Genomic DNA, 26147 nt, shown 5'->3' on the forward strand with positions numbered 1-26147 from the left:
TGGGGGATGGACTTTGCAACAGGAGGTCTTTCCCTGTTGATGGCAGGGCTTTTGCTTCCTGACTCAGCCGAGCCTCCGCACGCCACTGTGGCTTTTTAAGTGGCGGCAATCCATCAACACCCAGCAGTCATCTCAGAACAGTGGCCAGCCCTGCACTTGGCTTGCCATTAAAAAAAAAAAAAAAAAAAAATCTGTATTGACAGTAGCTTCCTCTCTCTCTGGAGGGTACAGGGAGAACAGTTCCTTTTTGTGCAGTGGTACAAATAAATATTTCAGTATAAACACAAAAACTAAGAGCTTTTCATGTTCTAGTGATTGATCTGATAAAATGACTGAATAATGTAGGTGCACTGCCTACTAGAGGACAACCTTCAAACAAGCCCACATCTGAGCATTTCCAATTGCCACCATTACGTCCCTCACTTGGCAGACTGACGTACGAAGAACACTTAGGTGGCCTGAGATTTTTTATTCTCTTAGTAGAGATGCAGGGATTCAGCTGCTCCAGAATTCAAAGTACTAACAATGTTAGACAGTAACAAAGCCTTCCTCTTCCCTCTATTTTTTTCTTTAATATATAACAGGAAAGAGAAACTTTTAAGAGGCTTAAGTTTAAAACTAATAATGATACATGCATACAGCAAGATATAAATGGATTTGCATGCTATCCCTGACTCTTTCAGTACCATTAAAGTACATCTAATTCTCAATCAGTAAATACATATACTTAAGCACTAAATACCTGGACCAACTCTGGAGCTCTTACAACTGAATTAATGAACTTTATACAAAGGATCTTTAGAAAATCGATTAAAAATGGAAACAATGTTTTTTTTCTTAAAATGGTTAAGATTTTATTTTCTTAAGGAAAATCTTAAGTGTTAGTGTTTAAATGAAAAATACCCAGGCCTAGGTTAAGCTAACTTAATTTAATACTTTCTTTCTTTGAGTGGACAAATAAATGTATAAATGTTAACATGAAGAAAAAAATGCCTTTTAAAAAATCTTAATTTAAGGCCAAAATGTTAAAAATGTGCATCTGTACCAAATCAAAAGAATAAAATAATTATTTTTGAAAATAATACTTAAAGCCATTTCCATTCATTGTGAAATTTAGTTTTAAATTAAAATTTGAATATTTTTTACAGGCAGTCCCTAGATATATTAAATATGAGTAAGTTAAAACAACCTATCTTGATCTTGAGACACAATAATTCACTCAAATGTTACTCCTGACACCCTGCAGCTGGCTTGCTTTGTCAGTTTCTATTTTTTGAAAAGAAAAGAAGAAGGAGAGAAATGAAGAGTCACTCAAGCAAGTGACCATGAAAGTGCTGACATTCGTGTTTAAAAAAAGCATGTAAGCGTATTCTACTTCTTAAAGGGCAAAGCACTATTTTAGCTAACTATAAATTTGCACTTGATCTACTTCTTTTTTTGCATTGAGTACATATATAAATGAAAGATCATGGAAAAAATGTTTGGTGAAGACTTAAAACTGTGAATGAATGAGAAGTAAAATAAAATATGTTTCCTAATATCTACATTTTTTTCTACTTCCTGAGTCTTTAAAAAATTGATAGGGAATAAAGTGTGAGAGAAAAGAAGAGATGATGATTTATGATGGTGATATATGAAGTTTCAACCACCTCAGTATAAACAAAAGTGTACATACCAAAAGAATGAAGAACATAAAGAACACAAATGTAGTGAAATAAATTGGTCCCAAAACTCGATTAGCTTCCTCAATCTCTGCGAAGTTGACATCACCCAAAATGATACGGAATTGAGTGAAGCTATAAAAACAAAACAAAGCACAACACCACAATACAAAAACAAAGAATGTCCAGCATTCTTTTGACATAACATTTCTTAAAAGATGATTTCATACTTTTGGACGTTTTGTTTTTTCATCAGTGTGGAAAGCTGCTAAATAACAGAAAACTGTCAACCCCTTTGGAAAACTTGTTACTTATATGAGCAACTAAAGCCTTCTAGAATCAAAATAATATGCTTTCATGCTAAATATATTATTTCCATTTGGTACAAAGAAAATATATTATTAGATGACTTATAAAGCAATAGGCTCTAAGAAATTAAAACATAATCTGGGTAAAATATGATAACTCTAAACCTTCACAATGGTCACCCTGAGTCTAAATTTAAAATCTTGTAAGAAAAAAAGATTTTTGAAGGATAGTCAAAATTGTATATGTATGAAGATGCACTATTTCCATGCACTTAAAGTGGGGTTGAGAATTGCTGCATGTTGCCAGATGCTGAGTCTTAATCAGTACAGTTGTTTCCATTCCTGACTTTCATCAGACAGCAACATTAATTAGGGGTCCTCGTGCACAAAGCCCCATTAACTTCTATTATCATGACCATCTTATTTCCTAACTAACTCTTTTCTAAGTGACATGGGAAGTCTGAAATGGTTTTTCATATCCTATTTGAGAACTTTGGAAAAAGACTGAAAATCCCTGTATTGGTTTGAGCTTCTCCTAGAATATTAGAAATGCACTTGTTTTCTTAGAAAATAGGCTGAAGTTTGAAGTTTATGGCAACATTATTTAATAGGAATAAAAGTATAGGCAAAGGTCTCTTAAATGCTACCGTCTGCATTTGGTGCTAAGAAGACCTCAGTCTTTGGAACAGAGTTGGCTTACTATAGCTGTTCTTCTCTATCTTACTACTTTCGGGCTCTGTCTTAAACATTAGCATTTCAGAAGGTATCGTCATCTTTGCATTGATGGGTCAATGTTTCTGGGAAAGAGAATTAATTCTCATTTTCAACAACTACTTTTAAGTACTCGGTAGTTAAATAGCCACGATGAAGATTTCTTTAACCTTGAGAAGGCAGTACTATCTATGATTAAATTTTTCTTCTTAATTTCATATATACTTACATACACTCTTGGAAAGTACTGAAGTCATCAACCTGAGTGCCAAAGACAAGGTATGCCAACTGAGCATATGCTAAGAAAATAATGAAGAACATAATTGCAAAGCCAAAGAGGTCTTTCGCACACCGAGACATGGTTGTGGAGAGCTGACTCATGGTCCTGTTAAAGTTGATGAATTTGAAGAGCTGTAAAAGAGAGGGGAGATGATATAGGAAGATGAATGAGTAAACAAGCTGTGGTATATACATGTGATGGATCATTACTCAGCCCTATAAAGGAAGGAAATTTTGATTCATGCTACGACACGAATGAAACTTGAAAGCACTGTGCTAAATGAAATTAGCCAGACACGAAAAGACAAATGTTGCATGATTCCACTTATGTGAGGTACCTAGAGTAGGGAAATTCACAGAGACAGAAGGAGAATAGAAGTTACCAGAAGCTGCAGGGAGGGGGAAATGGAGAGTTAGTGTTGAATGGATAAAAAAGTTGCAGCTGGGATGATGAAAAAGTTCTGGAAATGCACAGTGGTGATGGTTGCACAACACTGTGAAGGTACTTAATGCCACTGAGTTGTACACTTAAAAGTAGTTAAAATGGAAAATTCTGTTATGTATATTTTACAACAAAAAGAAAGAGGACAAAAATGACTTGCTTTTTTTCAAATCCAGCCACTTATATTTTCTCATTTATAGTGAAAACAAGTTTAATTATAATTAAAATGACCATTGATATTTTTCTCCTAGAAAGATTAAAACAAAGGAGAAAAAAACCCACAAATAAAAACTAACTAGATAAATGACAAGGACCTACTGTGTAGCACAGGGAACTATACTCAACATCTTGTAATAACCTATAATGGAAAAGAATCTGAAAAAGAATATATGTATGTACATATGTATGTAACTGAATCACTTTGCTGTACACCTGAAACTAACACAACATTGCAAATTAACTGTACTTCAATAAAAACAAAAAGAGTTAACATAAAAAAAAAACACTAGTTAAGGGACTTCCCTGGTGGTCCAGGGGTTAAGACTTCACCTTCCAATAGAGGGGGTGTGGGTTCGATCCCTGGTGGGGGAGCTAAGATACCACATGCCTGGCGGACATAAAAACCAAAACATAAAACAGAAGCAATATTGTAACAAATTCAACAAAGACTTTAAAATTGGTCCACATCAAAAAAAAAAAACTTTAAAAAGAAAACACTAGTTAAAAAAAACCTCCAGAAAATACTTATTGTATATTAACAGTCATTTATTGTGCATCAACTATGTGCCAGGCATTGGCCAGGGCTTGGAGTGAGGATTTGAACTGGGCTCTCTCTGACTGCACAGCCATATGGTGCATTTCTGTAGACAAGGCACAGAGGATACTGCGCAGGTTTGGCAGCTCGAGCCCAGAGGGCAGAACAAACCGCATGGCTCTAGCTAGGTGTCTTGGCGGAAGGAAGTGGGGAGATCCATTAGAAGTTGAGTTCCAATCTCTGCCTTAAAGAACTTAATGGTTCACAAGGTCTTGGGGGCAAGATATTTACAGGTGAAGCACTAAATAAGACGAACACCCTAAGGCACACACTGAAAGGAAATCTCTAGAATTTTACTTAAAGACCTCTTATAAAGTGCTTCTGGTCACAACAAAATGTTTTCACGGTTGCTGTAATCACATTACTTAACACAATTCCTAGTAGTATTTCTATGAGATCTTGATTATTGTTCTGTTTTGTGATAAAGGTATGGTATGTTAGTAATGGTTTCTCTTGAACGAACATGTAACTGAATAAATAGCACGAGAGATACAGGACAAGGTCTAAGCCCTCTGATAAATCTCAGGCCTTCCAGATGTGAGTAACAATTCAAGAAAATGAGTAACTGTTGGAAAGTACCTTCTAGAACGGTGCTCTTCAACAGAATTTTCTCTGATGATGGAAATGCTCTGTATTTCCACTATCTAATACAGTAGCCACTAGCCACATATAGACACTGAACACTTAAAATGTGGCCAGAGTGACTGAGGAACTGAATGTTTAATTGCATGTCATTTTAATTAATTTAAATTAAAATCTAAATAGTTACTTGTGGCTAATAGCTACTATCTAGATGGCACAATCATAGAACCTAAGTGGTGACAGGCTGGCAGCTGCCCTCAAAAACAATGAAATTTCCTGAATCTCCAGAATTGAGGCTCATTGTATATGAAGTGACCTGAGCTTTCACGCACAAGGAAATGCACACGATGCCTTGGGAGAAGGAAATGAGTCGTGAAGGTACTGCTCGGAGGACCTGTCTGTCCCAATCTCAATTCTAGGTAAAGCTTCTCCGGCCTCCACCTAGAAAGGAGGCAATCCTTCCAGAGAGCATTTCCAGTGCAGGATCTCTCCCTTTCCTTTCCCCACCCTTCCCCTCCTTTCTCTTAGTTCCTTTTCCTTCACCTGGTCACCCCACTTACGGTGAAACTTGAACCTGTCTCTGGGTTAGCACAGCCAGGGGCCCCAGGCCCAGGTGACACACAAAGGTCTCTTAATGCAGTTGTTAAATGAAACCTCCAAAGACAGGTCTTCCCAGAGTGCAGGTAGCAGGCAAACAGTGAGATGAGTGGTCACATGAGTCCTGCTAGCTGACTTTACTTGTAAACATGGAGCAGCTCTGGCTGGCTGCTTAAACTTGGCCACAGAAACGAATTCAAGTCCTTCAAACATTTTGTGTGACTCACGTTAATAAAAAGACGAAAACAATATTAAAAATCTGAACCTGAAGTTTATAAATTACCTTAATCCAGACAAAAAATACTATGACAGCAGCTATGTTGTTGAACTGTATTTGCCAGTATGCCAGATTCTCAAAGTTGGGGAAAGCATTTTGATCTTCTAGAAACTGTAGGAGCACCTCCACATTTGATGTTCTGTGTATGTTAATTCCTGCAGCTACCACTGACAGCTGGAAGACAAAAGATTTATATATTATTGCAGTGTTCTAGAAATATATAACTTACCTTAAAATGACTAGTTTATTTTCCTTCACACATGTATTAATTCTAGGTTAAGTCATACGGAGGGAAAGCGTTGAGCGCTGCCGTAAAAAAGGAAAACAATATACTGCTCGCACATCCTTAGTTAGGAATAGAAATCCAGTGAGTGCACGTGTGCACGCATGTGCCTGCACACGCGCGTGCACCCACCCGAGAGATGACACTTTATTACGAGAGGAAACTCCAACAGGAACGCCTTCTGTTTTATTCTGCCACCTTCATTTAAATCACTTTCCAGCCAGAATTCTGCTTTCCCAGGTCTCATCTCGCTCTCTGTTTTTATTTGCGGGGCCTTCTTTTTTTTCATTGTCCAGCCATCTATTCTTTCCTTTATTCAACAAACACACGGTGGATATCTGTGTACACAGCACCGTGCGAAGGGTCGAGAGGAACAAATTCAAGTAAAAAGTACAAACCTCGTCCTCGAGAAGCTTATACTCTGGTTCAAGAGCAGATAAACACCCAAAGACAAAGAGTACAAACGCCTTCTAAGAAGCTGGCATCACACCACATGGGGAAGGGTGAAACAAGACACGCTCAGAGGAGCGCTCGTGACAGGGAAGAACGAGCTTGGTCTGAGATGGCGGGGACGAAGGGCACGGAGGGCTCGAGAAGGCTCGCAGTGGGAACATGTGAGCCAAGGGGTCCCCGCTTGCTTGCTTCTGTCCTTTAACTCAGGACCAGACAATTCTTCACATCTGCTTTGGTTCTGGCCTATAAAAATCCGAGGGGAACGCTGGGCCCGCCTTGCACCCATCACCACTGGATTAATGTGTACGTGTGGAAAGTGCTAGGGGTCAGCCATAACCACCGGGCCCCCACATGGACCCCGAATCCACGGCAGGTGGGCTATGGCAGGTGCCGTGATCTCTGCTGTTCATCTCTCTTTTCTCACGGATGATGGCCAAGGACCACTCCATCAGCCCTTCTTGAGATACCTGTCTGCTGATTATCAGAGTCGGGACCTGCCTGTCTGCCAGCCACAGCTGAAAAAGCCAATCTCACCACCTTCCTTGTCTTCCCTGTGAAGGGTTCCCAGACTTCGTCTAGTATGTTTGCACTGGTGGAAGGAATACTTCCTTTGAGCTCTCTGGAATACCCTGATAAGTGTTTTTCTGCATGGACTTCACTGAGAAAAAAGGGCTGACTGATTGAATCTAAAAATAACCCTTTACCAACTCTCACTAGGTACCCTTTGTTTTTGCTCTGCCCAGGGCAAATGTTTATAAAAATATGGAATATGTGGTCATTTATACAATGCCATAGAAATACACTAAATTTCCTGAGCCTCTTCCTTCAAAATAGAGAATGAGAGAGAAGAAGAGAGGAAAGAGGTTTGGTGGGCATTTGGGTCGTTATGTGGCTCTGAGTTTTCTTTGAGATTCTCATCTCTTATCTGCAAAAGAACTTTCTTTCTTTGGCATAAGCTTCACGGAAAGCATGCCCTATTTCTAAAGGGTCAGAGAAGGTTTCAAGGGAGAAGTAGGATTCCAGCAGCCGTTCCTTGTTCTCGTAAAAGCACACTGCCTGAACTGCTGTCTTGTCAGCACTGAGAATTAAAAAAAATAAGAGCACAGGGAAGCAAGTTTTCAAAGAAACACTTGCAAAACTCTGCAGCTGCTGAGCCAAGAACCTAGCCTCAATTTCCATGATGTCACCAGCTAATTTTTCCAGTGGTCTCCAAGGTGGGTACGAGGCAGTTCACTGGGGTGGGAGATGAAAACATTAAAACTTCTAGGCAGGTGATAAGAAAGTGTTAGAATTCTATCTGTGTTTATTTTTATCCAAGTATTTCAAATTCTGTGCTGTGTATGTTTTTACAAATGTACTTATTACACCACACACACACACTTTATAAATAAAAATACACTAGGGTGTGTCACTTCACTGATATGTGTACATCGTCAAAAAGTTGAATGCCGCTGACTAAGTCCTTTGCTCACATTGAAGGTATTTGGTTAAAAAAAAAAAAAGAAAACATTAATTAGCATAATATCACACCCGCTTTTTTACCATTATTCTCAATGACAGAAACATAAATGTATCCATGTAAACGAAAAAAGCAGAGTTTGCCTCCCTAGGGCTCCAAATAATAATTGTTTTCTAGAATGATTTTCAGTGTATATGAACTGCACTCTGCCATCGGGCAGTACAGAAATATTTTGAAAAATTATTTCCCACATCATCGCCTTTCCTGCCTCCTTAAGTACGGAGATTCTTTTGTAATTCTGTTCATTATTAATACGTTGAGAATTTGGGAATCAAGTTTAGCTACAGGAATTCTGTGATGTTACACAGCCATCGTGAAAGAAGGGATGCACTTCTAACTGCATAAGGATCAGATGGGTTCCGTGCTGTATTCTACAGGAATGTGTATTCTATGTAAAAGTTCTTTCTGAAGTACACATGTATGTGGCGTGAGGGTGGTGGCAGAGTGGCTAAGAGGGTTAGTGTGAGGACTAAAGGAACTGCCGTACAGGAAAAGCACTAGGAATTGTGCCTAGTCAGTGTATGTCAGTGTTGCAGACAGTCAGACATTTACTGAGCACCAATTCACTATAAGGCTCTGAGAAGTTCCGATAGCAAAATGGTCCCCGTAGGCAAATTGTTTGATGCTGGTTAGGTGTCACCAAATGCATGAATGAGAAACTCATTCCCTATCTTTATATGTATATGAAAGAGACATCCTGCTTCTCAACCGGGCCATACATGTTTTGATTGATGACATATATTTCTTATGTTCTTCATTACCCAGTTGAAGGACTTGCATTTAATCAAAGTCCTACAAAGTCTTGTTTGTTGATTAACTAGCACAGACAGCTTCTGAAATGTTAGCAATTATGGTTATTATTGTGCCTATTAATACCATTATTGCCACGCAATACACACATATAGCTTGTTTATGTCTTAAGTATCCTTTTACTTACGTATGAATAACATTTTTTCTATATTTAATAGCATATTAAAATACATTAAGTAACACACTTTCTATATTTTACCAACTAACTGTAGTGATGATTTGATAATGACTTGATGTAAATGCTTCACAAAGCCAAATGAATTTTTGGTTGGGGAGGAACCATATTGGTTAAGAAGCAGGATAATAGAAGAGAGAATGTGAACAGGATAACACATCACTTACTAAGATTTCAGAGGGGCAGCTCTGTCGCTGCACAGTGGAAAGGATGGCCTTGTAAGCATGTAACCATTAGGCATGGTGTTATATGCTCTAATGTGTAACAGACTAGCAGAAGATTATGTGTTACTGCTGAAGGGAGAAAAGCTTGCAAAAATACATCTTACACTAAGGCCTCTGGAAGGAAGTGATTAAGATGATGCTGAAGAGAAGCCGTCTTGAACAAGTGTTGGAATTTGTAACAGAGTCACGGGCAGGCAAGGGGTCCACAAGGGGTCACAGTCTTAACTCAATCGTAACTCTGCCTTACGGTTTCCTGCACCTCCTGCAGAAAACGCTGATGGCCGTCATTTACGTTTTGTACACTGTGGACTATTTGCAGGACACGTGAAACTGCAGGGAGGTTTTCTCTGCCACCTCCGAAACTTCCTGGATGTTTCTTTATGCCGTAACTTTACACATGTGCAGAAAAATATAAACTGGTTTTTGTTGTAGTTGAAGAAAAATATCATCAGCCAAAGCAGAATAAACAAAACTGTTTTCTCCCCACATCTCATATGGCATGCCAAAGCCAAATACGAATTGCTAACCCATTCTTGTTATTAGTGTGGCCGAGTGCGAGCTTATTGTAAATGCCTCTCCACGTCCACATGCAGAAGGGTCACTCATGCAAAATGAGAAAGTTAGTACATGTGCCATTGATATTCTAGAGGAGAACCTTTCGATTCTCCTGCAGGAAGATCAAGACCCACAACACTGAGGGGAGCAAAGACCCTAACACAGTTTTATAACAGATTTGGTAGGGGATTTGGTGTTGTTCTCAAACCTACCACGATGATCACAACATCCAGACAATTCCAGAAACTCCTGAAATAGCGCAGCTTGTGAATGCGAATTTCCAGTATCTCTTCCACCACATAGTAAAGGATAAAGAAACAAAAGATAATCTCACAGGCTGCCAGGAAGAAATCGAAAGTCGTGACATATCGGATCAGCTTTACAGGCTGAAACTGCCAAGATGGAATCACACCGCCTGTGGCTGGGAATTCGACCAATAACCTGCATTGCAATAAGAACAGTTAAAACAATTAACATCAACAGTAACAACACATGGATGCAGCCAGGGAAAAACATCATCTATTCTGTCCCTGCTCTAAATAAAACCGAGACCACAAGTCACTCCAAACTAGTGGCAAAATGTTTTGATCCCAGCCAGTAACTCCATCCTTGTAGAATTTTGTGTCACAAAAAGATCAAGACTTCCCAAGCCCTCCCAGACCAAAGAGGTGATACGTCCTCAGTCTCCCATTTACTCTTCTGGTATTTAGACCACTCAAAATGCTATACACTTATTTTTAAATGTAGAAGTTAATCAACAAACAAGACTTTATAGGACTTTGATTAAATGCAAGTCCTTCAACTGGGTAATGAAGAACATAAGAAATATATGTCATCAATCAAAACATGTATGGCCCGGTTGAGAAGCAGGATGTCTCTTTCATATACATATAAAGATAGGGAATGAGTTTCTCATTCATGCATTTGGTGACACCTAACCAGCATCAAATAATTTGCCTACGGGGACCATTTTGCTATCGGAACTTCTCAGAGCCTTATAGTGAATTGGTGCTCAGTAAATGTCTGACTGTCTGCAACACTGACATATGCTTTTACGTTCACAGTGATGGCACTGATCTTTAGTGCTTTATAATAACTGAAGTGAAGATGCTTCTTGCCAAATTCCCCTTTGTAGGTGTCACACTGAGAAGGTTAAACGATTCACTTAATGGTACAATTTCTCTTCACACTAGAAACAGACTCTTTGTTTAGAGAGTTAGATCCTTAACTTTAAGACTCTTAAAAGATCTCCAGTCAGTGATTAGGTGTAACCATCTCTCCCACTACAGGATGGACAGGACAGGTGGCCACTCCTAGAACCTAAGTATCTAGGGCTCAAGCACGAGCAATAATCAAGTATAGGCAAGGACTATAGCAAATTAGAATTGGTCAAAGAAGTGTGAAACATTTTCCTTCCTTGGCACTATCAACCTCCTGTTTTCTTCCTATTTAATACGCTGGAGCGTAGGGGTGAGAACCACAAATGCAGGAGAGCACTACTGAAACAAAGGGCCTTGTGGCAGCCTCAGTGTGAACTCACAAGGGCAGGAAGTGGCCTCTGCTGAATCATCTCTCTCTGCCTGTTCTGGTCCTGCATCGTCAACCCCTCCAGAAATTGAGACAACAATGTAGAGAAATGAAGCAACTGCCTTGACAATATTCACTCTTAAAGTGTGGGGAGGAAGTGGAAGACATCCTCATTTATACCTTCTATAAATAGATATTTCCTTAAACGTCAATCAGAGTTGCCTGCCTGCGTGTATCCTCTTTCTGTGCTCGCTGGAATCATTAGGAGAAGTTCAACAATGATTGCAATAGATTTTCATTCATTTTTAGTAATAACTATTACTTGATTTAATGTGATATTGTTCTCTGCAAAAGTTATTAGATACAAAGACTGGGAAAATCCAATTGGCTATGTAAAGCACAGTTGAGTTTAGCCTCAAAAATAATCACAAAATAAGGCTATCATGAGAATTTAGCCTTCTTATTTGGTGGGTAAATATATGTGCAAGTAATTCATGCCAGCAACGTCTGGATGTCGCTGCCATATTCACCAGGATTAAAGCGGGTGAATTCTGGCTCCCCCTTGCCTTGTTCTACATTTTTTACAGCACATATTACCTTCTAACATGCTATTTAATTAATCTGTTTCCTTTGCTTACTGTTTATCATCTAATATCTCCTCCTGGTTGAATGTGAGCTCTGCAAGGGCAGAGATCTTTATTCTGTTCCCTGATGCATCCCAAGAGCCTTGAACAGTGCCTGGCACATAGTAAGTGTCCAATAAATGTTTCCTGAATGAATGAATGAACAAGAGGTCCCAGACAAGCCAGTGGGATCTTTGTCAGTTTCCTCACTGTCACCAGAATGGTCATGATGGCACCACCACAGAATCTGCAGAAGGAACTTTCTGTGCCTTTGGTAATTCCTGAGTGTGAGCAGGTACCGGGGCATCCTGCTGAGCACAGGCATAGCCCCTGACTATTGTGCTTGTGTTTTAATCACACGCGCATCATTGGAGAATGGGAAACTCAGGGAAATGAGTCAAGATACGATGCCTGGGGGCCTTGGTAGCAGAGCATGGAGCACCGATCATCCTCGTGATGGGAAAGGATAGATGTTAGCAAAACGCAGTGCTTTATCTGGGAAGCTTCCAGCCTTGAGATGAACTTGGACCAGACTTAAGGTTCTTCCTAAGTCATAACATCCGCGGATCCTAACCCCCTTCCTCCAAAAACCCCTATCCCAGTAAGCTTTTTGGTTTTCACCCCTCCTTGCTGTCAGCTCTGATCCTTGAAACTCTCATTTAGCCCACTGCAGGCAATGATTTTCTGGTCTAACTCCAGACTAGGATATATATACAAATACACAGAAGTGGGAGGCACGAGTGCCCATTATACACACCTGATCACACAGAACAGATTAACGTTGGCATTGTACACTGAAAAGTCAATAAAAGTGGCCCGGGTTCCTCGGTCCAGCCAGACATTTTTCTTGAGGTTAGCAATCTGAGCGGCTGTTTCCTCTCTTGTTCTTGACAAATCCAGGTAATAGCCAGCTCCACTATAAGTTGCAATGATTCCCCAGTGGCTACTCCCATTCAAGTCTTTTTCACTTGTGTAGATCCAACTAATTCAAAGACAGAACAAACAGGTAAAAATCAGTGGAACACTTGGGGCAATTACCAGGACAACGGGTGCCTGGTAAGACAGAGTATGTAACAAATAACTGTACGTCTCATCAAGCTGGGTAATGTGCTTGCCATGGTGTTTGTGTTTTCTTACATCATTCTCATATGGCTATTATGACCATTTTAGGAATAAGGGCCCTGAGGCTTAGTGAGGTCAACTCAGCCTCAGATCTTTGGAAGGTAGAGTCAGGAGCCCACCCCAGGACAGTCTGCCTTCAGAGGCCTGTACTATTAGCCCTCAGTTTATATGGTTGCCTTTCAGGGTGACTGACTTAGGGACTAGCTGACTCTAGGACCCCCAAAATTGCAGCCAAAAGAGGTACAAGTTCATCAAGTGCCACCGTCAGCAACTCAACTAAATAAGACTCCACACAGCATTTGGGAGTTTAATCCACAAACACTTACAGGGCTCTCAGGAACTGGATGCTTCTCGGTATTAATGAGGATAGAAAGATGAACTAAGATCCTTTCTCTCCCAAGTTGATAATAAGTGGGGAGAGAAAAGTTGTAGTTAAACACTGAAAATACAAGGTAGGTGATAATAAGAACCAAAAAAGAATCACAGAAAAATGGCTCGGGCCAATCAGAGGGAAGCTAGCCTTCTTTGGAGGCTCAGTGATGATGGGAAAGGTGAACCAGAGAAGGCTCTGGAAGAAGCCACGTTGAACCTAGGCTGTGAAAGGTAAGCAGGATTCAGACTTAGGCAGGTGGACGGGGAGGGTGTTTTGAAGCCTGAGCCTGGCGGGGCCAGAGAAGTACAAGGCATCCGCCAGTAGTTCGGTTTGGCTCCCATATGATGAAGGAGAGAAGGTTGAAAGGTAGACTCTGGTCAGATGGCGAGGGGCAGACATGAAGGGGTCACCGAAGGGAAGGTCTCTGGGAGGCACAGAACGGGGTTACTCTGGTGGCTGCGGGGAAGCCTGGAGTGGTGAGGCACAGAGAGAGGGCGCACGTGTGGAAAAGAGCTAACACAGCGGATCTGAGACCGCCTTTCCTTCAACAGTCCAAGTTGCACTTGGCTGGCATCTGGAATTTCAGTGATAAAGGGCTCCCTACACTGATATAAAACTTCCTCTGGGCTTCCCTGGTGGCGCAGTGGTTGAGAGTCCGCCTGCCGATGCACAGGACATGGGTTCGTGCCCCGGTCCGGGAAGATCCCACATGCTGCAGAGCGGCTGGGCCCGTGAGCCATGGCCGCTGAGCCTGCGCGTCCGGAGCCTGTGCTCCGCAACGGGAGAGGCCACAGCAGTGAGAGGCCCACGTACCGCAAAAAAAAAAACCCCAAAACCCCCCAAAAACAAACTTCCTCTGACCAGAAAGAGTGTCTCACGGTGCCTAGGCTTCTGTACAAACAAGGTGGCTCATGTCCACGCCTGCTTCCCTTCTGGGAGTCTGAGATTTGGGGATGTGCTGGGCAGAGCCTGCGTATGTAACCAGCACCCAGTAACACATGGGAGGCACTGAGTCTCTGCTGAGCTTCTCGGACAGACAATGCTTCCTACACGTTGTCACAACTCGTTACTGGGGGAAGACTCATGTCTTGTGTGGCTCCACTGGGAGAGGACCTTTACAGCCTGGCACCTGGTTCCCTCCGGACTTTGCCCTATGAGCCTGTCCCTTTCACTGCTTTCGCGTATTTCCTTTCACTGTAGTAAAGCTCAGCCATGAATATATGCTGAATCCTGGGAGCAATTCCAGAGAATCACTGAACTCAGTGAGGCTGGTCCCAGGGACCCCGACACAGCTGAGTCAGCTGTCCTTGAAGAACCGAGAGGTGGTGAGGCCTGAACGAGAGCAGTGAGGTGGGAAGGATAAGGGAGGGCTGCGACAGGGCCACGGAGGGGACTGTCAGCACAGCCTGGCACTGATGTGGAAGTCGGGGCAAGGGAGAGGGGACTTCTGAAAAAAGACTTGAGTCTCTTTTTTGGGTAATGCAAAGATGGTGGTGCCACGAACAGGAGGAAGAACAGGTCCGACAAGAGAGTGATGAGTTCCGGGACTTCCCTGGTGGTCCCGTGGCTACGACTCCACATTCCCAAGGCAGGGGGCCCGGGTTCGATCCCTGGTCAGGGAACTAGATCCTACATGCCTCAACTAAGAGTTTGCATGCCAACTAAAGATTCCGCACGTGGCAACGAAGATCCCGCGTGCTGCAACTAAGACCTGTCGCAGCAAAAAAAAAAAAAAAAAAAAAAAAAAGACTCCACACTCCCAATGCGGGGGGCACGGGTTCAATCTTTGGTTGGGGAACTAAGATCCCGCATGCCGCATGGCCTGGCCAAAAATAAATAAATAAATAAATGATAGAAAGTGATGAGTTCAGTTTGGGGCATACTGAATTATCGGAGCTGGTGGACATACAGGTAGCATACACACTCATCTTCTATCACTAGAATGTAAGCTCTGCCAAGACAGGGGATTTACTTCTGTTTTGTTTACTGCTGCTTTGTCACTCCAACCAGCACCAAGAGCATTTCCAGAAAAGGGAGACCTCACTGGGAACATGCCTGGCACAGGTTAACACGCAGTATATCTGTTGAAGAAACAATGAATCATAAAATAGAGATGAGAGTGGGAGCCATCTGAATGTCAAGGGAAAGAGTATAAAGAAAGAAAACATAGAGGCCTGAATATAGAACCTGGCAATAAGAGATAAGAAGGGGGTTGCAGAATTAAGAGAATCCAATTTCAGTGTCACTCACCAAAGTCAAAAGAACAAGCCTTCAACACGGTCGAATCCTGCAGAGGGGCTGATGGATGAAGGCAGGAAATCGATCAGTGAATCAGCAAACTGAACAAACCCACTGGTAGCTTCCAAGAGAGATGTCAAAAGCAAGGGCTTAAGCTTTAAGGGGTGAATCACTGGTAAGGAAAAGGAGGTGGCAAGTGAAAACTATTCTTTCAAGAAGTTTGGAGTTGAACGGAAGGAGAAATGGGAGCAACTCAGACCCTGGCAGGACCAGGGATGGTTTAAATACACACAAGAAGGAGCCCTTCAGTAGCCCACCCTGTAGTGCAAATCACTGATAAGCGTTTTGGATGTTCCAGGCACTGTTCAAAGCTTTGGAAATACAGCAGTGAACCAAACAGAGTCCCTGCCCTCAAGAAGCTTGAATTCTGATGGGGAGCTGAGGGCAGCAGGCAGCCACTCTAGCAACATAATTAATACGGAAGAAGCAATGTGGCGTCATAAAAGAAACATGGGTTTTGGAGTCAAGCTGGTTCCATTTACTAGCGGTGATGTTTTTTCATCTATAAAATGGAGCTGATACCTATTTCAGAGTTGTTCTGTGAAAAGTAGATGAGATAATGCATGAATTCACTTCTTAGATAGCATCTAGCATGGAATAGAGGCTGCATGAATCTCTCTTACCAATGGCATGAGATAATATATTAGACAAGGTACCATAGTTTAAGTGCAAGCTTATGCTTTGCAGGAACTGGAAAAAGGAGCATTAGTGAGCAAATCACTATCACAACCTGGAAAAAATGTTCTTTGAGATTCAGTCTTTTTACTCTAAATCTTCGGATATTTAGTAAGTTTGTTCCTTATGGGTCCAGGTACTAAAGAGGGTGTGTACTGGACGACAGACAAAGAATCTGGTTATGGAAAAGGTGTTTGTCCCTCATTGTGTATTAACTAATCTGGATTTTGGTGTTTCAGTTCGCAAGAAAGAGATCTAGATGAACTGAAAGAATTAGTTTAGTGAAACTTAGAAGACAATTCTCTTCACAGTGACTCACCCAGGGCCCGTGCCCCAAGATGTCCACCTTGGGACAACCTGAGAACTCTTCTCACTTCTTATAATAATTCTAGAAATAAGGACTGTCCTCCCTTAATACACAGGATGTTTCTTTTTTGTTGTTGTTGTTTTGTTTTGTTTTTTTGTGGTACGTGGGCCTCTCACTGTTGTGACCTCTCCCGTTGCGGAGCGCAGGCTCCGGACGCGCAGGCTCAGCGGCCATGGCTCACGGGCCCAGCCGCTCCGCGGCATGTGGGATCTTCCCAGACCGGGGAATGAACCCGTGTCCCCTGCATCGGCAGGCGGACTCTCAACCACTGCGCCACCAGGGAAGCCCCAGGATGTTTTAAGTATGGTTAACAAATAGCACCCCAAATCCCTGCAAATACGCACAATGCAGACACGTACTCACAATCAAAAACACACATTTGAGAAGGACAGGCTTTAAACCAGACAGAATAACTGCCTCGCGAGCTTATGATACAGTTCAAGTAATTGTAGTGTGAACACAAATTTATTTCTAAGAGCTAATAAAAAAGAATTTCTGTACCAAAAACCCTCCTAGTAACAACCTAGTGAACCACGTTACTGGATTTATAAAAATAGGATCCAGGCACCTTAAAAGAAACCTCTGAAGGTGAAGGTAGCTTCTTTTCTGTGGGGATGTGGTCAGCAATTTAGCCTTCTGAAAAATAAGTATGCAGAAGCTGAAAGGGGGTAAAAAGTAAAGAAAACTTGAGAAACCAAAGTTTGGCCATGGCCTGAAATACAAGCATTGAAGGCATCTTCTCCTTGGTGAAGGGGTTAGAGGACGAATGAATGAACGTCCGTGACAGCCCAGGGCCCTGAGCCGCAGACACTTACGCGGTCCCATTTCTCGGACCGAATGGAGCCCTGTCTTCACTGCTGACAGAGTAGACATCATAGCACTCTTTAATCTCATCTCTCAAGTCCAGGGGGATGGAACAGGATCCATTTCTGACTCTCAGTTGCCGTATACGTGGCACCCCTAAGAGTAGGTTCTCGTAGTAGATGAAGCTTCGGTCGTCGCCTTCAGTTCTGTTGCTGGGTTGCACCTTCCAGTAGAGCCCATCCAACAAAGCGCCTTCTGCAAACTGAAAGCAAAGGCAACGTTTTTGAAAAACTCTAAGCTCAGAGGCTGCCTTGCTCCTTCCTGGAATGTTTGTGTGACCAACAGTTTGGCAACTCTGTGAAGAGCGTAGAGTGATAAGGGTGGGTTTTGCTGTCACAGAGACTGGACCTTGCTCCAGTCTTGCTCCGTCATTTCCTTGCTAGCTGTGAGGCCTCAAGCATCTGTAATACCTATCTTTTGTATGGTGGCTACACCTGGCACAGAATGGGCACTTCATACATGGCGGCTCTTGATTTTTACTCTAGGACTAAAGGCTGGGGAGAGGGTGCAGTTTGCAATGAACCCATAACCATGATCAATTCCACTTTCCCTTATTAAAGCAGCATCCCACGTAATCAAGGTTCACAATCATTGGAGAGTAAAAGATGAGAGTTCTGAAAACCAGTCTGCTATGTGATGGATCTTTTAATTGTCTGGATTATTTTGTCATAGGGTGAATGAACTCTCTAACTTCTCACGCCCCTCCTCCCCTCCATTTTTAGAGTACAGCATTCATTATCACCGAACCGTATATATGTGAGCAGTCTCCCGTTAGTTAGCCTCTAGGAAAGACAGACCCAGCCATTTCTCAGTGTCTTATCCTCATCAGACAATCAATAGAGATGGAATGATCTGCCCCCTTGAGGTGGAAAAGACTCATATTATACAAGTGTGGTTTTGGATGTCAAGTATTTTCAGGCAGTATTTAGTATATTTAGGTTCTTGTGATCCAGTTCCTCTATCTTTAAAATCAATAGCTCTGACCCCAGGGTTTACTAAGAATTTTAGAAAGTACTTCCCCAGAAGGAAGTAATCATTTCCTTTCCAATTTCCCTCCCCATTTTCTTAGATTCTGAACGCATCTTCCAGATCAGTTTAATATTTTCCCTACGGTATCCCTCATTGCTTATCCTCTAATACTAATGTTGGAATCTGTGACAGTTTGGGGTGGGCTGGGTTGAATTTTACATTAGAGATCTTTGAAAGAATGTGCCTGCCTTGTATCAGGGGTACATTCCAACACCAGCAAAGAGACAAAAACAAAAAACGAAGCAAGACGACACACTCAAATTCTGCTCTTGTGGGCCTGAACTGAATTTACGAAGCCAAATGAACAGTTTTCAATAGCAAGAGGTCATTTGCAAATACCTTCCAGAAGTCTTCCACTGAAGAAAGAGTTTTAAAGTTAGTCTTCTCCGTTTTGGACACCGGGGTGTCCAGGAAGAGCTGGGACATGATCCGGGTATAGTAGTACACACTGGAGCTCATCATCCCATAGGTCACTGGAAGACAGAAAGAGCCTGATGAACTCTGCCAGGGACCCTGCACACGCACTCACACGACCCCGGCGGACAGGCAGAGAGCCATCCCGCCTTCCTTCCCTGCACCGTTGTTCCAGGATCCATGCCCAGCTCTCTGGCTTATACAAGAAATACATTAACACTGGCTCCCATGAAACACAACTGGCTTACCACTGAGCACCGGACTCAGATCAGGTGCCCCCCCCTTGCCACCTAGGACCCCCAAGACACCCTTCGCCTCCGCCTCCCCCCACCTCCCGGAGCACCCTCCCTGCCCGAGAGCCCTACGCCCCAGCAGACGCCACGCCGAGCCCCGCATCCTCCGGCTGTGCGCCTGCCGCCCCCTCTGCCTACGGCGGCGTGGGCAGCCCACTCTCGTCTTGTTCCCACATCAACTCCCCATTCTCGTCTGCCCTGCTCTGCACCCTGAGGCTGACCCCTGCAGAACGACTGGACTCCCCTGCCTTCTGGTTTCCGGTGCATTCAGCCCACAGGAGGCCACACAGGAGACCTGGGGGCCCGAGGAGAGAGAGAGCTGGGTTTGCTCTCCCTGCTCCCACGCCCTCACTGCCTGGGTGCAGTTTGCTGGGGACCCTCTAACGGTGGCCACCGCTGCTGGGGGCATTTCTTCTCCCCCAGCCACACCAGGTTCACACCACGCCATGCCCTGTCCTTGTCCCTCCAGGCCCGGAGGTGGGGACCTTGCCCCAGAGCCTCATGTCCCCTCTGTTGGCTCCTATAACCCTGCCGCCACACCTCTGTACACGGTCCTTTCGTTGAACTTCCACAATGGCCGCTGTGAGTCTCCCATCTCTTTCCTTCTGGGATGCTGACTAACAGACGCACCTGCCTCCCACCCACCTATCAGCTCCTGTGTGGCACACTCTAAACTCAAGCCCTACCCCTGACGTGAAGACTTGCTGATCTTGCCAGCCCATTCTGAATGGTCCTGGAGAAAGGTGGGGAGATCACGTACAGGCTCAGCAGGTCACAGGAGATCAGGCTTTGAGTCTGGGTCATGCCTCTTACTTGCTGTATGAGCTGTACAAGTTGCTCAGACTTTCTAAGCTTTAGTTGCCTCTTCTGTAAGGAATAATTAGCTACCTCATGGAAGTTTTTGGTGCTTAAAGAAAAAATAACTAAATGGGACTTCCCTGGTGGTTTCAGTGGTTAAGAATCCGCCTTCCAGGGCTTCCCTGGTGGTGCAGTGGTTGAGAGTCTGCCTGCCGATGCAGGGGACACGGGTTCGTACCCCGGTCTGGGAGGATCCCACATGCTGCGGAGCGGCTGGGCCCGTGAGCCATGGCCGCTGAGCCTGCGCGTCCGGAGCCTGTGCTCCGCAGCGGGAGAGGCCACAGCAGTGAGAAGCCCGCATACTGCAAAAAAAAAAAAAAAAAAAGAATCCGCCTTCCAACGCAGGGGATGCAGGTTCGAACCCTGGTCGGGGAACTAAGATCCCACATGCCGCAGGGCAACGAAGCCCGCACGCTGCAACTACTGAGCCCGCATGCTCCGGAACCTGTGCGCCACAACTAGAGAGCCCGCGTGCCGCAAAGCAGAGCCCACACGCCGCAACAAAGACCCAGCACAGCCAAAATTAAAAATAAATAAATAGATAAAGGAAAGAAGAGGCAGAACAGCATTTCTTTAAAAAAAAAAAAAAACTAAACTAAAAATTATCCAATACAGTGGCTGACACTTAAATGTCCAATAATGGTGGTTCTTCCTCCTTAACCAGATCGCTACAACATTATTAGAAATTTCAGCACTTTAACGAGTGCTGTCTTATGCTGAACTCTAATGATTGCAGGTATCATACGCTTTGATACCTACAATTAGATGACAAAACACTTCAAGGGGAGGGAAATACTTCCTTTTATGCTTCTTTTTTTTTTTTTTTTTTTTTTTTTCTTTTTGCTGTATGCGGGCCTCTCACCGTTGTGGCCTCTCCCGTTGCGGAGCACAGGCTCCGGATGCGCAGGCCCAGCGGCCATGGCTCACGGGCCCAGCCGCTCCGCGGCATATGGGATCCTCCCAGACCGGGGCACGAACCCGTATCCCCTGCATCGGCAGGCGGACTCTCAACCACTGCGCCACCAGGGAGGCCCCTTTTATGCTTCTTTTGACCACAGAGGTTTTATAGGTCTTTCGACCACAGTTCTCAACACCCAGCAAGCAATGAATACTTAGCTGATTCTGTAATAATCTTCAGGCAGCATACAATGCATTGTAAAACCTCATAGTAAGTGATTTGGGGATTACATCTTTCCTTCACCGTCCCCTTCCCTACCCAAGCATCACAGGGAATTAAGATTAAAAGAGAGGAGTGGATACTAGTGATCCAGACACAAGTGTGTCTGTGAGTCCATCTGGAGCAGTCCGTCAGTGAAGCAATAAACACACACAACCACAGGGCTCATGTGCCGCACCTAGAGGGGAAGGGACCTCTTCCAGTCCTCACAGTTAGGTTCCATCACCTGTCATCCTAGGACCCACTAATTAGGACAAGAACACTCCTCTTCCAGTGTTACATGACCTGTCACCTCTTAAAACTGCATCGGACTGGAGTTCAGGGCTTGGACTTTTAATCCATTGACAGGACAAGGTGTTGGACATGAAGATGAGCAAGATGTGATCTCTGTCCTCAAGAAGAGGAGCTCATGGTGTCCCCAGGGGGAGCACTGCCCAGCAGCTCCCACAGAGGGGTGGACAAGGTACGATGTGTTCTGCAAAGGCCTTCTTCAGATCCACAGCTGATACCCTGCTAAAGAGGAGTCGTGAAGGCTCCCCAAAGCCGACTAAATGATTATTATATTGATTTTTGGAATTAATTTGAAATTAGAATTTTCTTTGGATTGGCTGGTTAATGTAGATCACTCTTAATTTTTTTTTTACCTGTGGGGTTTTTTTGGTTGTTGAAAAAGACTTATGACAAATTATTTAAATTTTTTGATTTATAAATATGCAATATGTATGTATTTTAGCCACTGATTTTAAAATGCATCTCCTTTATTGTCCTGTGCTTTTAATACTGATTGCTTTTGAAATTCTCAGGACCTGTATGGAATTTAAGAGCTTCACTGAAAGGGAAGGGATACATCCTCTTGGCCATGCAGTGCCACCTGCTGGACATCCAGAGAAACAATGCCACCTAGTGTTGAAGGGGGTGATGATTCTAACACCTTCAGTCAGCTAACGTTAACTCCGTCCCTCCCTCGTGCCAGGCAGTGGGCTAGTCCAAGGGATATCTTCAAGTGACAGCTCCACACACTCCAGGGGTCAGCTGCATCATGAGTCCAGCTAGGCTGTAGCTAAAGGACGCCCTGGGATTTGAAATCAGAACGATTTGGGTTTGAGTTTAAGATTTCCTTCACCCTTAAGTCAGCCTCTGTGTTCATAATTGTGGGTCTCGGTATCTTGGGATCTTGGACAAGTATTTAATTTTTCTGAGCTTGAGTTTCACTATCTAGAAAATGGGAATAATAACATCTAAGGCTTTGGTGTAGTTCACTGGGAGAAATGTTATGTGAACACAGATTTTGCATACTGTTAAATGCAATAGAAATGTAAGACTGTTAAATCGTTTCTCCTTTCAGTCCCTGATGGGCAAAGCCCACTTGGAAGGTAACATACACTCTTTAAATGAACTGAATTGTAAAGAAGAAAGTTACATTATGAAATAACCATAAACGAGGATCAGAAAGGAGAGAAAATATTTTAAAAATATAAGGTAAAGGACACATATATCCTATGTGCATATATTTTTTTCTGCTATTTAGTCCTTGTCTTAACTCTCAGATTCGATTTTCTATGAAATAAGCCAGAATAAAAAACATTATCACAGCATCACCAACTAATCAGCATGTAAACTAACTAAAACTATCTTAAAACATGGTCTCATTTAAAAATAGGCTATAGACACCATTTTATTCTTAATATGGCTGAAAAAATACAGGCTTAAATACTAAAAGCTATATAAAGGGGACTGCACTGTATAAACTCCAGATCAGTGGAATAAAAAACAAAGAAAAAATTTCCAATGTAACAAAAAGAAAACGAGAAATGAAAAATAACAAGAAAGTGTAAAAGAGAGGAAAAAATAAGATGGCAGAAATTTGACAAAAGCATGAAACGTAAAGAGCTTAAACTTACTAGATGATAAAGTTTTAAATATTGGTTAAAAAATTTAAAAATGTATCTTTAGAATTTTTATGAGACCCATTCAAAATGAAGTTAAAAATAAAGGAATGAGAAGATATATATTAGATATACAAAAGGTGTTAAGCGGTATTGCAATCATCTGACAAAGGAGATTATAAGGTGAGTACTGAGTTAAAGAAAAAGATTATCTTGTATTGATAAATGATACTTTACACAATGATATAACTATAATGAACTTTTATGTATTGAATAACAATATCAAGATATATAAAGCAACGTCTTCTAGTAATAGAAGGAGAATTACCAAAACCACAATAGCAGTTAGAAACAAATTTATCTCTCTCAATCTTTGACAGAGAAAGAAGATAAGAATGACCTCGGGACATTAGGGGTTTTATAATAGAACATACGACTTAATGTATTATATATATATCAAACTTTATACTGTATCAAAGGAGATCACTCACATTCTTTTTCAAATATCCATGGAAGATGTAAGAAAATTAATCATATTCTGGGCCACAAAGACAACACCAGTAAATCCCTAAAATTAAAAATCAACCAGGCAGGTGTCCTTATAAGGAGATGGCCATGTGAAGAAAGAGGGACGCAGGGAGAATGCCCAGTGAAGATGGAGGATTGGAATGATACCGCTACAGGCCAAGGATACCAGAGATTGCCGGTAAACTACCACAAGTGAAGAAGAGGCAAGGAAGGATGCCCTACAGTTTTCAGAGGGAGCACAGCCCTGCAGGCACCTTGATTTCAGACTTCTATCCTCCAGAACTGTGAGAGAATAAATTCTTGCTGTTTAAAGCCAAAAAAACCAAAACAAACAGAAACCTCCAAAACAAACAACCCCCTCCCAAAAAAAGCCCCCCAAACTAACCAAACAATAGTTTTTAAACCACAGATGCAGAAAATTATTTTAAAAGGATGAACAATGATAGATAAAAAGGAACCATTTAGAAATTAAAAAATTTTTTTCTGTTAGTAAATTTTTTTCTGTTTCCCCTCTTGGGCCAGCCAAAGAGGAAATCAAAACTGCAGCACAAATATACCAGATATAAAGACAGTAGGACCAAGGTGCCTTGGTCCCAGTATTCTAGGTCATCTGTCACAGAGGGACGCCATCACGTTGAACAGGAACCCTGGCTGCTCTGCGAGCTCTGTGTTGTATGGTATCCTCACAGGGACACAGTGGAGATAAAATAGGAACAGATATCTGAAGGGATTCTACGAACTAAAAAGTGCTATATCGAGGCAAAGTGCTATTCAGAAACCAAAGAAAGTTGAGGCTTGCACTGTTTCAGTTGTCCTATTAGGAAAAGTTCTGTTTCTGAACGAAAAGAAGTACGAGTGAACACGCGAGAAAATGAAAATGGGCCAAGTGGCCGACATTTAGGGAGAACATCTATGCGCCACCTCTGAGACGTGCCTACCAGCAACCCTCGCTGCCCCCTCCCCTGCCCCTGCACTGAGGGAGACAAGTGCGTGATCGTGTCTGACAATCCAGCGTGAGGGGCACGTACTATGGGAGGGGGCTGGTTGATAAAGGCCTCTCCGTAGATCTGGCTCTTGAGCTGACCTTGAAGGATGAGGAGGAACTAAACAGACTGACAGGAAAGGGACAGCATAGTCCAAGGCCTTTTTGAGACTCGTAAGTAGTTTGATGCGGTTGAAGTACCAGATATTCACAGGTCGGAAGAAGTAAGCAAAGATCATACAGTGAGAGACTAGTCTATCATGTAAAGATTTCAAACTTTATCTCGAAGGTGAGGTGACTATAGCATGTTCGATGAAAAGAGTGACCTGATTTAATGTGGTTTGAGAGACAGAAGTCCAGAGCCAGGGCCTAGGAGTCCTAAAGTCCAGACGTTGGGTCCCATCCAGTCTGTGTTCCAATGGCATTCAGAGCCATCATCTTAAAATTTAAATAAATCTTACCACCCCCTACTTAAAACCCTGGCTTCCCCTTACCAAAGCCTACTGGACCTGTAGGGTCTGACCCCTGACCTTATCTGACAGCACTCTCTCCAATCACTATCTTCACTCCGCTTCTGGAATGTTCTGAGCTCCTTCCTGCCTCAGAACATTCACTCACACAGTCTCCTCTTCAACTGACTGGCTCCCATTCTTGCTTCAGGCCTCAAAGAGGCCTTCTCTGTCGGGGAATCCTCTTCCCCAGCTGTGTTCTTTCTCATCACTAACCACATCTAAGGCCAGGGCTATATATGTTCTTAATTAAATTACTAAACAGTCCATTGAATCAATAAATGAATAATCCAGGAGAGAGATAATAAAGATTAAAAAGAGGGACAACAGCAATCTACAAAAGAAGACAGATTTGAGAGGCACTACAGAAGAAGTACGTGGAATGATCCCACGAGAAGAGAGAGAGAAAGCATCTAGGATGATGCCCAGGTTTGGGGAGAGGATTCATGGGGGTGATGTTAATAGTAACCCAGATAGAGAACGTGAGCAAAGCATGTTTGGATGGACAGGATGAGTCCAGGTTGAGAAATGTTAAGGGTGCCCCTGAGATGCACCAGTGGAGAGGTCCAGTAAAAGCTGGCGCAAGATGCGTGGTCCATGAGAGGCCGAGAGGAACTTGGGAGCACCAGCGTACAGGACCCGTTGAAGCTGCAGGAAAGATCCCTTGAAGAGAAAGCCAAAGACCCAGTCACAGAGAATCGTCTGTCTAAACGCATTTCAGAAAGAAAAAAATGAAGAAAGGGAATAGAGTAAGGAGGGATACGGGAAGAGAGGGAGTCACAGAAGCCAAAGAGGGAAGTTTGTAGAATGCCAAATGTCTCATTTGGGACCACATGAGAGAGAGAGGCTAAAAGGAGCCCATAAAATTTGGCAGTTAAGACGTCCCTGGTGACCTGGGTGAGGGCCTTTCAGGAGGCAGAGTGAGGCTGCAG

General features: G+C 42.9%; 1 protein-coding gene across 2 annotated transcripts in view; it reads right to left on the minus strand.

Annotated features, from left to right (window-relative positions):
* The window catches only part of PKD2 (polycystin 2, transient receptor potential cation channel), a 52510-nt gene that overhangs the window by 14040 nt on the left and 12323 nt on the right, over positions 1–26147 (minus strand). For both annotated transcript variants that reach the window (XM_082611640.1, XM_082611639.1), the window contains exons 3-9: positions 18908–19041; positions 17491–17741; positions 12598–12822; positions 9903–10131; positions 5678–5845; positions 2910–3091; positions 1676–1796 (exon numbers count right to left, since the gene is read on the minus strand). In XM_082611640.1, the coding sequence (XP_082467766.1) occupies positions 1676–1796; positions 2910–3091; positions 5678–5845; positions 9903–10131; positions 12598–12822; positions 17491–17741; positions 18908–19041 (1310 nt within the window). The remainder of the gene's footprint in view (positions 1–1675; positions 1797–2909; positions 3092–5677; positions 5846–9902; positions 10132–12597; positions 12823–17490; positions 17742–18907; positions 19042–26147) is intronic.

The sequence above is a fragment of the Mesoplodon mirus genome, assembly GCF_964341445.2.
Source record: "Mesoplodon mirus genome assembly, chromosome: 2".
NCBI lineage: Eukaryota > Metazoa > Chordata > Mammalia > Artiodactyla > Ziphiidae > Mesoplodon > Mesoplodon mirus.